The sequence below is a fragment of the Camelus bactrianus genome, chromosome 9 (assembly GCF_048773025.1).
Source record: "Camelus bactrianus isolate YW-2024 breed Bactrian camel chromosome 9, ASM4877302v1, whole genome shotgun sequence".
NCBI classification, from domain to species: Eukaryota; Metazoa; Chordata; class Mammalia; order Artiodactyla; family Camelidae; genus Camelus; species Camelus bactrianus.
The window spans coordinates 1303877-1315139 of NC_133547.1; the positions used below are offsets into that span (position 1 = coordinate 1303877).

The window sequence follows — 11263 nt, forward strand, 5'->3', positions numbered from 1 at the left end:
TCAACCTCGAGGCTTACAATAAAGTTACAGCAACCAAGACAGTGTGATATTGGTGAAAGGTCAACGGAACAGAACTGAAAGCCCAGAAACAGACCCACGTAAGTACAGTCAACTGCTCTTTGGCAAAGGTGCACGGGCAAGCTGATGGAGTAAAGCCAGTCTTTTCAACAAATGGTGCTGGAACAACTGGATGTCTACATGTTAATAATAATAATCAAACAACTAATTTTTATAAGGTGTAACATATGCCAGGGACTGTGCCAAGCAATTCAAATATGCATTTAAAAAAAAAAACCTGAATTATGTTAATGCACTAATTTAGAAAAGAAATTTAAAATATTGAAGCTCCTCATTCAGGAACAAGGTGTCTTCACAGAGCGAAGTCTTTTTCAGGTCCTAAACAAAGTGTTACACTGTTATATATTGTTCTTCCTGTGGGCCTTGCATGAAAAATTCTGGTTTAGGAACTCCTTCCAGCACCCACATGAAGCACACGCTGCAATAAGCACTATCTTAGAGACGAAGAAACAGGGGTTCGGGCAGATACGATGATTTGCTGAAACTAGACACGCTGAATGGCTGAGCCAAGACGAAAGCCCAAGTCCCGTCATCTCTGGCATCTGGCCTGTTGAACTGCAGGGCCACACAGCCCTGCTCCAGGAGATGCGGATCCAAGCGTAAGGCGAACACCACGAGGACCAGGACGGCGATGACACCGTTAACAGTGGTGACAGCAGGGGCCGCAATCGCTAAGCCTGCGCACAGCAAGGCGCTGGCAGGCATTGTTCTGGGCCACTGACCCTCACGACAGCCGTGCGAAGCAGACACCACACCACCTCCTTTTACCTGTGAGATAACTGAGGCCCAGGAGGGGCAGTAAGTTGCCCAGGAACGTAGAGCTCATTAGCAACAGAGCAGGGATTAGACACCCGGGGTCCAGCACCAGACCCAGGTTTCCCAAGTGCTACACTAAGGAGGGAACAGCAAACACTCCTGCGTGGGGCCCGCAGTCTCAGACCATGTGGGAGGGGACATGAGCAGAAGGACTCAATCCTCAGGAAACAGGGCCAGAGGAAGGGGCAGACTTGGTGAGGCCAGAATTCAGCATCTCATGAACCACTAAAAATCAGAAATTGGGAATCTTCACAAATAGTGACATCTGCACAAACATCAAATCTCATTTATTCTTACCGACATTTCACAAAAGAAAGGACTTGTACCATCAAAAAATGCAGGAGAGCTTTTCACAACCAAGATGTGTCTTTTTAGTTGAATGGATGAAGCTTTATGAGGGACTCACGGCAACGGCCCCATTTTCCTTACTTGCTGAGGACCGCAGGCTGGGAGAATTAAATGAGTAGGGCGTGAATAGAGAAACAAGATAAACGCAACAAATAGGAAGAAACAAAGATGACGAACGTGTGTGTCTCAGAGAGCAAGGTCTAGGTGGCCACTTCCCTCTGCAAAACGGCTTCAGCAGAAAGTGCCACTGTGAAGAGTGACACGAGCAGATGCACAGAGAGGAGGCAGAAAAAGAGGCCCGGGCCCCAGGGGGAATCATGCTCTTCGGAGCTGCTACACCAGCCCCTCAAGGAGCCCGCTGGGACGCCTACCTCTGGGTTCTGCGAGACACCCCCGTTTCCTCCCAACACATCTTCTTCCTTTGGCTGTGACCAAAGGCTAACTGTTTCTTGCCCAACCGTCCCTAAGTGAGAGACAAGGGGACCACAAAGGAAGAGGTGAGTCCAGAAAACAATGGAAGCTGTCGGGCTACAGAGCCCAGCTGGGCCTGGAGCCAGAGGGTGGGACAAAGGAGGTGACAGGGCCCCCATGTAGTGAGCCAGGGAGGCCTTACCCAGAGACGCCAGGAGCCCGCAGGTCTCCAGCATCACCTCCTGGTACAGGGTCTTTTGGGCAGGGTCCAGATGCCCCCACTCCTCCCGAGTAAAAGTCACGGCCACGTCCTCATAAGTCACAGGCATCTGGAAAGTCAAATAGAGGCAACTGTGTTGGTCTGGGGGCTGTTGACGGAGTCAGAGCCCATCGCTCTCCACGGCAAAGATGCTGAAAGACCAGACACCCCCTGGACGCTGAGATTTGTGCGGGACTTAAGGAGGCAGATTCTGCTTTGGGATGACAGCAGTGTAGGAGACAGAGCCTCCTATGCGGGAGCTGGTGGAGAAGACACAAGGTTAGGACCATCGTGACAACAGGACTGGACTGCGAGGCACAGAACGGTAAGGGCGCCAAGGCATCAGGAAAACGGGGAAGAGTAACATAACAATAACAGTAAAAATGATAGAAGTAATCATTACAGCAACAGTACCGAGACTCACTGGTCCTCACTGTGTGCCTGCCTCGTACTGAGCGCTTTAAAGTCACTGAAAGCCCCTAGCTCTGATGTCGTACTCCTGAAGTTTGAATCCAAAGTCTTAAAATCAACACTTGACTCCTCTGTGAACCTGGGGACTTCATTTCTCTGAACCTTGATTTCTGAATCAGTACAATGATTCTCACTTAGCAATAATACTTATGAGAATTAAAGAAAAATTACACTGGGTGACTGGCCATAGCCTGTGAGGTCAATGCCATCATCATCTTCCCATCAGTTAGGGGACCTGAGGTCCAGGGAGCTCAACCAGTTCACCAGAAGTTTATATGCGTTATGATCAGAGGCAGGATTTAAACTCAGGTCCCTCTGATCTGGGGTCTATTAGCAAAACCCTGACACTCCACCATTAGCAAAGTGAAACCACATTTAATGAAGATGTGAAGCATTTTAAATAAATTTTGCAGGTCCCTTCATTTCAGCTCCCACTGAAAACAGTTCTGCAGACACCAGCAGAGGAGCAGACTCATTATCATCCAACTGGGGGGGAGGGCGGTGGATGGGGCAGGGTGGGAGGAAAGGGAGGAGGGAACTGTCTGGGAAGTGGCAGGGCCTGGACCAGCTCCGGCTGCCCTCTGCACCTTGGAGACTCCCAGGGAGACTCCACAATAAGCCATCACTTTTTTTTTTACTACCTGAGGTCTGACAGCACTATCCTGGGGGAAAAGAATACTTCATGACCAGGGAACAGGAATTGATGAGGACAATGGCGGCTGTAGCCAGGAGAACAAATGCCTTTGGCCACGATTCCTGTCCTGGCTGACAGCAGGATGAACATTCAGCAAATGACCAGGACATGCCTCAGCAGATGGAGGAGTCTGGGGAACCCTGGCAATCACACAGGTCCTCTGGGAACTCCTTAAACCACCAATATGTCTTTTTTTTTTTCTGGTGGATGTACTGGGGATTGAATACAGGGCCTCCTGCATGCTAAGCACACACTCTACCACTGAGCTATACCCCACCCCATACCTTGATCTCACGCTCAAGACTGCCTATTGAAAGGAAGCCCGCTTGCCTTGCAATGTTTACTCACCTCCAGGCCTCCCTGCCCACAGTTCACACAGAAGAGGGTAAAAATACAGGCTGTGGTGGTCGACATGCTGGTTAATTTCTGCTACTTAAGAGCCGCTGTGAACTCGAGCAGGTGACGAAATCTCACTGAGCCTCAAGCTGTTCTTGCGCAAAACTGTGATCATTACAGAACTTAACTCTGAAGAGCTGAGGAGCAAATGAGGTGGTACATTATGCTTGCCTGTCAGCTAACAGCAAGACCTCAGTGAAGGTCAGCTCTCTTGTTCTTTTCTTATTGTTTTCTCTTTGGTCCCACAACATCCTGAACAAATTCAACCTTGCACTCTTATTCAACCTTGCTAGGTTCCCTACACAAAATGCCAGAAGATGGGCAAACAGGAAAGGGGCCATTTTAGGCTGCTAGGAAAGGCCTCGCCAAATAGCTGACGTCTGCGCAGAGGCCAAAAGGATGTGAGAGGAAGGTTCTGCAAAGACACAGGAACAGTATCCCGGGCAAAGGCCAAAACAAAAGCTGGGGGGTGGGGGGGGTGACAGAGAACTTATCACCATCAGGTTGTTGCGTCTGGAGAACATAAGCCAGGGAAGAAGGGAAGGTCAGAGGAGGTCGGCCGGGAGGATGGGGGACCGGCAGGTCTCGGTGGCGACCTGGAATTGTAAGCATCATTCATCCTTTCTACACCCGTCACAGACCCGACGCTGCTATGAGACGGCGGATAAAATGACAAGCCAGCTTCACTTGTAAATAAACGACAGGACAAAGAGAAACCCAACGGCTCACTTAGCCTCCAACCTGACCAGGGGCCCTCTCGGAATCAGCCGAGAAGAGAAGCAGCCACGTCAGACACATGGTCCACTCACCCGCACCGGGCACATCCATGCCGCCGCCATCTGGAGACCCTGAGGACAAAGCAGGGCTTGGAGGGGCGGCGACAGAGGCAGCTCCAGGATCCAACCGACGGCCGCCCCGTCCCAGCCCGGAGCCGGGAGCCCTCGGCGGTTTCTCCGGGTGTAAACCGCGCACGAGGCCCAGGCCGTCACGTCCCGGCTGCGGAGACGGCGGTCGAGGCCCCAGTGGGCGCTCACGGGACACCGCCGTTACGGAGGCCCGGGGGCGGATGTCGGGCTCGTAGAAAGCGGCGGAGGTAAGACATAACCGGCTCACCGGCCTTCCCAGCTCCCTCCCGGAAAACGCGCCCGGCCCGCCGCTCACGGCCCCACAGCCTGGGAGGACCCACTGGGCACAGACAGATGACGCAGGTCTCGGAGGGGCCGGAAGTCCCGCCCCCAACACGCGGGCCGCAGGAAACGCCCCTGTCCTGCTTCGGCGCAAACGCGCGGCGCTCAGCCTTCTGGGTAATGTAGATTTTTCCCGACAACCAACCAGGTGTGTAGGACTTTCTAAGACGGTCTTCTCCCACCTGAGAGCGCAGGAGGTTCCGGAAGCTGCTTCAGACTCGCCTCTTCACAGTGGACACCACCCCGCGGAACCAAGGAGAAGGGACGAGACCAACCCCGTCTACGCCTGGGGAAGCGGAGGCTCAGGAGGCAGACCTCAGCCTGGGGTCAGGGCCAAGAGCAGCTGTTGCTGAAAGATCACCCATCCCTGACTACACGAATAACTCAGAGACAAGGCCTTGGAGCTTAGAAGAAAAGAGGCAGCGTTACTGCATTGCTGGGCAAAGGGGACTCAGCAGGCTAGTGCCTTCAAAACTGTGAACCCAATTAGGGTTGGGCTTAGTGATTATATAGTGAGCACATTGGGGCGTAAAAGAGGATATTAATTAACCAAAGTCTCTAATAAATCTTCCTCCGAAATCTTAGCGTGTCTCTCTGCTGTTATGGGCTGTCTGGTGGTCTGGAGGGTTAGCAGCCCATGAGCTTCTCTGTCTGATCAGACGCATCAAGTGCCAGGAGGAACTTTGGAGGGTCTGATCATTCTCCTGAGATTAATGTCTTGTGACTCCCTTCCGGGGGGAATGACTCAAAATCCAAACATGACTATAAATTTCAATTATCAGAGTAAGGTAAAACAAACAGGGAAGTCACTAGCTCAAACTCTAACAATGGGCTTGGGGCTGGGAGCAGTGAACGGTCAGTCAGGCTTGCTGACCATTTTAAAAGCAAAAGCAAACAGTAAGTATGTGGCCAAGAAGTAGTTAGCCTAAGTGTGGCCATTTTATCATTTCTCCTTCCCAATGGCGCAGAGCCTGATCTGCGGCTTGGCTTGGTCCCTGGCACCTCCCGGTGCGCCTTCGCTCCTCTCCAGCCTTCTCACAGGGGTTGCAGATAAATGAGCAAAGTCACCACCAAAAGGAGGAAGCCAGAAGTCCCGCAGTGACGTTTTAGGAATGCACCAGCCCGAAACTCTTGGGCCTTCTTAGGTCCAGCACCACCTCCGAGTGAAGAATAGACTTTCGAGTGATGGACTTGGCCCCGAACATCAGAGAGTGGTTTGCCATCCCCTGAGGTGGGGAGACTGCAACTGGGGTGGCTTAGAGGCAAGCTCAGGACCCCAGTTTTGGCGTGGTCAGTTAGAAATAACTGTAAGACCACGAAGCGCATCCCCATATGCACTTTACAGTAAATCTAAAATTGTTTTAAAAATAAAAATTTAAAATAAAAAGAGCAAGGAGGGACTTCTGGATGGATAACATGAGGAGTTCTGTGGGCTCATTTCCCACCAAAACTGGTGAAAACTATTTTTTAAAAAATCAAAAAGACAATGTCTCTGAAAATGTTCCCAAAGATGTATAGCAAGTGGAGAACATTTATTCAAGATGATCTGCTACAATTTTGTAAGAATAGAGAGATTTTGCATTATTTAAATTGAGACACTCACTCTCCCTCAAACTGCCCCAATTCAGCAAGATAGAAAATCCACTACACAGTGGTGCAGATGAGAACACAAGGACCCCTCACTCCCAACTCCCCGTTGGAGGGCTATCCTCCCAGGAGGGGCAGGAGGACAGCATTTCTCATCCTGCCCCAAGCTACTTGTTGCTAAGGCTAAGTTCCTGGCCAGTATTGGTCCCAGAGGTGGGACCCCCTTCTTCCACCCAGTCACCAATTCTGGGATGGAGGCTCCACCTTGGGCACCATGCTGCTAAGAATACCGAGACACTAACACTTTTGCCCCAGCTGAAAGGAAGTGTTTTCACAGTAGGAGAGGGCAGCAGAAAAGACCCAAGTCTAATTTCCACCCCTCGCCGGCACTGGTTCCGCAGCTCCCAAAGTAGAAGTGTCAGAGAGAAGTGGACCACTGTCCCCACTCCCAGTTCCAGAGCACTGGCTCAGCAGTTTTGCTTGAGGGGAGGAGCAGAGAACCTGGGAAGAGACCGTTGGAAGTGACCATCCTGGGGCTAGTATCAAACACCATGGGAACTCAAGAAGCCCAAATATTTTTGGTTTAGGCTGTGGAGCAGTTTGCCCCAGAGCACTGGTGAAAGCAGTGTAATTCTGAACTCTCTCCTCAAAGACCATGAATGGTCCCTGTAGGTGGAAAAAATCCCGAACTCCCAGATTCTTCCTGGCCAGGAACATGACAGATGAGCCCTAACCCTGGAATTCTGTAATCTGCTGCTTCCTGCTCACCCCCAGTATCACCTTAGGGGGAGTCATTCTCTCACAGGGATCTGCTCCAATCAGCTCTTCCTTCCTTCCATTCCTTGTAGACTCACTCTCGTTCTCAAGGAACCATGACCACCAACATTTCTTAATCCCAAGCCACAACTCTCACCCTGGAACTGAAGATCCCCCTGGAGCCACAGGCTGGTTTCTGGGGGCAGAGACGGGGAACTCGTACATCAACAACCGTGTTTGACCCAACAGTCTTAACAATGGTGTGAAAAGGCCAAGGGCATTCAGTAGCCTCATGGTAAAATCCACTCCAAATTCACTCTGCAAATAATTCCTAGAGAGGCTGAGAGAAGGCACGTTGTGAAAGATACAATGTTGTGTCATTCCCACCTGTGTTGTAGACAGGTGGTCCAGGGTGATGGGACTCAGCTCATGCCAACCATTTCCTCCTCACAGAGGCTTTTCCAGATCTCTCAATTTAAAGCAGTCCCCTAGAAAAGCAAAAATAAACAGATGGGACCTAATCAAACTTAAAAGCTTTTGCACAGCAAAGGAAATCATTGACAAAGCAAAAGACAGCTCACTGAATGGGAGAAGATACCTGCAAGTGATATGACCAATAAGGGGTAGATAGCCAACAAATACAAACAGATCATACAACTTAACATGAAAAAACCAAACAACCCAATTAAAAAATGGGCAGAAGACCTGAAAAGACATTTTTACAAAGAAGTCATGCAGATGGCCACTGGGCACAGGAAAGCAGCTCGATATCGCTAATCATCAGAGAAACGCAAATCAAACCCACAATGAGCTATCACGTCACACCTGTCAGAATGATGATCATCAAAAAGACCACAATGTTGGTGAGGGTGTGGAGAAAAGGTAACACTTGTACACTGTTGGTGGGAATGTAAGTCGGTGCAGCCACTGAGGAAAACAGTATGGAGACTCCTCAAAAAAACTAAAAATAGATCACAGATCCCTAGAAACAGGAGGCAGGGCACATCACACAGGGCCACGGGGAAAAGACCACAATGGGTCAGGAGGCAGGAGGAAAGCATGGTCCAGAGTTTTCATTGTTTTCCACAGGAAAGGTGGGGCAGAGAAGGGCCAACACCTTAGTACTGGCTGGTCTGAATACTGTCCACAGGCTTTGGAGCAAAGGGGCTGTCCCTGTTTGCCTGGCACTGCCTTTAGAGGGTCAGGAATATTGTCTCCCGACAAGTGTAAGAATCAGAAAGAGATGTTTCCAATTTGGGACTTTGTTTTAGTTTTTGTTTGTTTGTTTGGGCAGGGGGAGGTGATTAGGTTTATTTATTTATTATTGTTGTTATTTTTAAAAATTTAACTGATGTACTGCGGATTGAACTCATGACCTTGTGCATGCTAGGCATGTGCTCTGTCACTGAACTACACCCTTTCCCTACAATTAGGGGCTTTGGATTGCTTTAGACATGAAAGGAATGGCCCCTTAGAGTAGTCTGCTACCTCTAAGAATTGGCTAGCCCTGAAAGGGGCAGCCTTTCCCCAGTGAGCATGGCCCCAAATGCAGAACATCAGGAGTACAGATAATGGGTGTGACCATCACAGGGTTCTTAGTGGAGTGCTGATGTCATCTGATTTACGTTTTAAAAGGATCACTCTGGAAGCTAAGACTGTGGAAGGGCCATGAGAGGGGGAAAGAGACCTGACAGGAAGTTCTCACTGCTTTCCACACGTCTGAGGAAGACTCGATCCAGTGTAGTGACAGGAGAGGTGGTTTATCACAAAGTGCAGATGACAGTTGATCAAAGAGATGAGTAATCCCATTAGTACAAAAATATGGACATGAACACAAAGGTTTTACAGTATGGACTGGTGGTTGTTTTTTTTAACCTATCCAGACCCCACATTGCCTCCTTGGGTTGTTAGGCACATTCCTGGAGATACTACGGGTGTATCTGCTGCAGAAATGTTCATCACGTGCAGATGCTCGGGCAAATGGGACTGTGTTGCAGTGACAGAGCCCGGGTGCAGCGCTGGGGGTGGGGGTGGACGGCGCAGGAAGGTGTTAACTGAACAGTCTTTGGTTGCTCAAATTCCGTATATTCCAAAGAAAGGACTGGCCCTGGACCAGCTCCGGGAAGACCACCTGAGTCCTTGGAGTATCTTGCCTGGTAAGAGTGATTTTTATGGCTGAGGCCTTGGGTTCCACTGTGTCACTGTGGCCAGGTAATTCGTGCAGACAGTGTGGCTCATGGTGAAGGGCGGGTTGCATGCTGGGGGCCCTGAGCCACCCCATGTCCTTGCACCCTGCAGATCCAGATGACTGAGTATCCACGGTCAGTCATGTAGGACAGCGTGACTCACAACATCTGTGGACACGGAAGCTGGTGTGAACCTCTTGTCGGTGATGCTTGACCGTGCTGTCACACACCTTTGCTGAAGGAACTGAACATTCCTGCCAGCGTGCTGGGAGGGGTGGACTGGAAGCCGTGCCGGGTCTCCCCTGGGCTTCGCACACCTCCTCCCTTTGGTGATCTCGAGCTGCGCCCGTTTGCTGCCGTAAACCAGGAGCATCACAGCTCTTCTGAGTCGGCTGAGCCCTCCCAGCAGACCGGCACACCCGAGGGTGCTCCCGGGCAGCAGAGAGCTCTGACGGGTTCTCTGGAAAAGGAAGGTTATGACCTGCATGGGGGTTCTGGTAAAGGCTTCCCTGGGGAAGTGCTACCTGAGGAGAGCCAGGAGGAGCACTCACGCGCTGGCCAAGGCGGGGAGGGAAGAGCCCCACTGCAGGTGGGGAACCGAAGGGGGGCAGGGAGTGAGAAGAGCAGCGAGCATCGTGCAGGAGAAAAGGGAGTAAGCTGGGCACGTCCCGCACCAGGTAAGGCCCCGGGGACGGGCCACGTTAAGGATTCGGTTTTTATCCCAAGACTTAAGAGGAGTCACGAAGCATCTTAGGGAACGTGGGCGGGGTGAGTAGTACGTGGTCAGATCTGCACTGCGTCTCTGGCTCAGTGCGGAGGAGGTGCTGGGGAGGAAATGTGAGCACAGTGGACGCAGTCAGTGAAGCAAGGCAGGAGCTGAGCTGGCAGATGTTTGGATGGACTGAGGAGACAGTGGACTAGAGAGGACAGACTTGGGAGTCATTTAAGGGATAAAAATGGCAACTCTTTGAGAGGGAGGTTGGGGGGTTCTGGCCTGGCTAACTACACAGTGCCACGTAGAAAAGAAGGAAGATGAAGTAGATCAGAACGAGGGAGAAGCAGCTTTTGAATCTTATTAAATCTTGTGAAGGCCAAGGTACCTTTGAAATATCCAACAGGTGATAGCAAGAAGACAACTGGGAATTCAGGTCTAGAGCTCCATGGAGAAGTCAGGACTAGGGTAATAAATTTCAGTGTCCTCAAAGTAAATATCACTGAAGTCAAGGGCACAGATGAGGCCTTGGGAGAAACCACAGTGAGAAAGCAGTGGGCCCGCAGCCAAGTCTTTAAAAATTTCAGCACTGAATGGGTGGCCAGATATGGATGAGTCAGCAAAAAAGGGAGACAGTGAAGGAGAGGTGGGATGGAGAGAGAGCCTGAAGAAAGATGTCCCAGAACCAAGGAAACAGTGTATTTCAAGAATGGAGGGGTCACACAGTCAAGTTCTTAATGACAGCCCAATAAAGTCAGCCTTCATGGGAGTCACTGCTAACCTTGGCCAGAGATGTGCAGAGGTAGGCAAAGTGTCGTAAGGATGTTCACGAGGCAGCGTGGAGGTTTGGGGAGTGAAGAGGATCAGAGCAAGGAAGACGTCATGTTGAAATGAAAACAGGGGCTCCTTGATTAAAGGAGAGAGGAATGAAAAGACAAGGAACCCAAAGTCTCCGTACAAACGTAGGACCACAGAGGTGGCGTCTGTCACTGAGGCTGAAGTGTGAGGGGTCTTAGGAAGGGCAAGAGCGAGAACACACACACGAGAAACAGGCTTGCAGGTGGCTGTGATGACAGTTAAGGGCAAGACGCCAATATGGAGAAACAGGGCGATCACCGCTTAAGTGTGATCTCAGCTATCACTGACAAGGGTAAAGTAAAGAAAGGAAGTGCTTTAACCTGAGCGAGGACTCATACAGAAGCAGGGACACGGGAAGAAACCGAGAAGAGCAGGAGAGCAAAGGTGATGAAAGATGGTGCAGCTGTAAATGCCTTAAGGGACAGGAAGAGATGATAGTGTCCGTGGAAGAGATGGTGACCAAGGGAACAAATGACGCAGCAGAACTTGGGCGACGGCACACAG

The 11263-nt window shown here is 50.6% G+C and overlaps 1 protein-coding gene across 4 annotated transcripts in view; it reads right to left on the reverse strand.

Annotated features, from left to right (window-relative positions):
• LOC105074406 (uncharacterized) overlaps positions 1–4956 on the reverse strand; it is a 31516-nt gene extending 26560 nt beyond the window's left edge. For 2 of the 4 annotated variants that reach the window (XM_074370929.1, XM_074370926.1), the window contains exons 1-3: positions 4283–4705; positions 1856–1982; positions 1614–1705 (exon numbers count right to left, since the gene is read on the reverse strand). In XM_074370929.1, the coding sequence (XP_074227030.1) occupies positions 1614–1654 (41 nt within the window). In that variant the 5' untranslated portion in view covers positions 1655–1705; positions 1856–1982; positions 4283–4705. Of the gene's footprint in view, positions 1–1613; positions 1706–1855; positions 1983–4282 lie in introns of all 4 variants that reach the window. The other 2 variants (XM_074370928.1, XR_012509335.1) reach the window with 2 other exon arrangements.
• Between the last annotated feature and the right edge of the window lie 6307 nt (positions 4957–11263).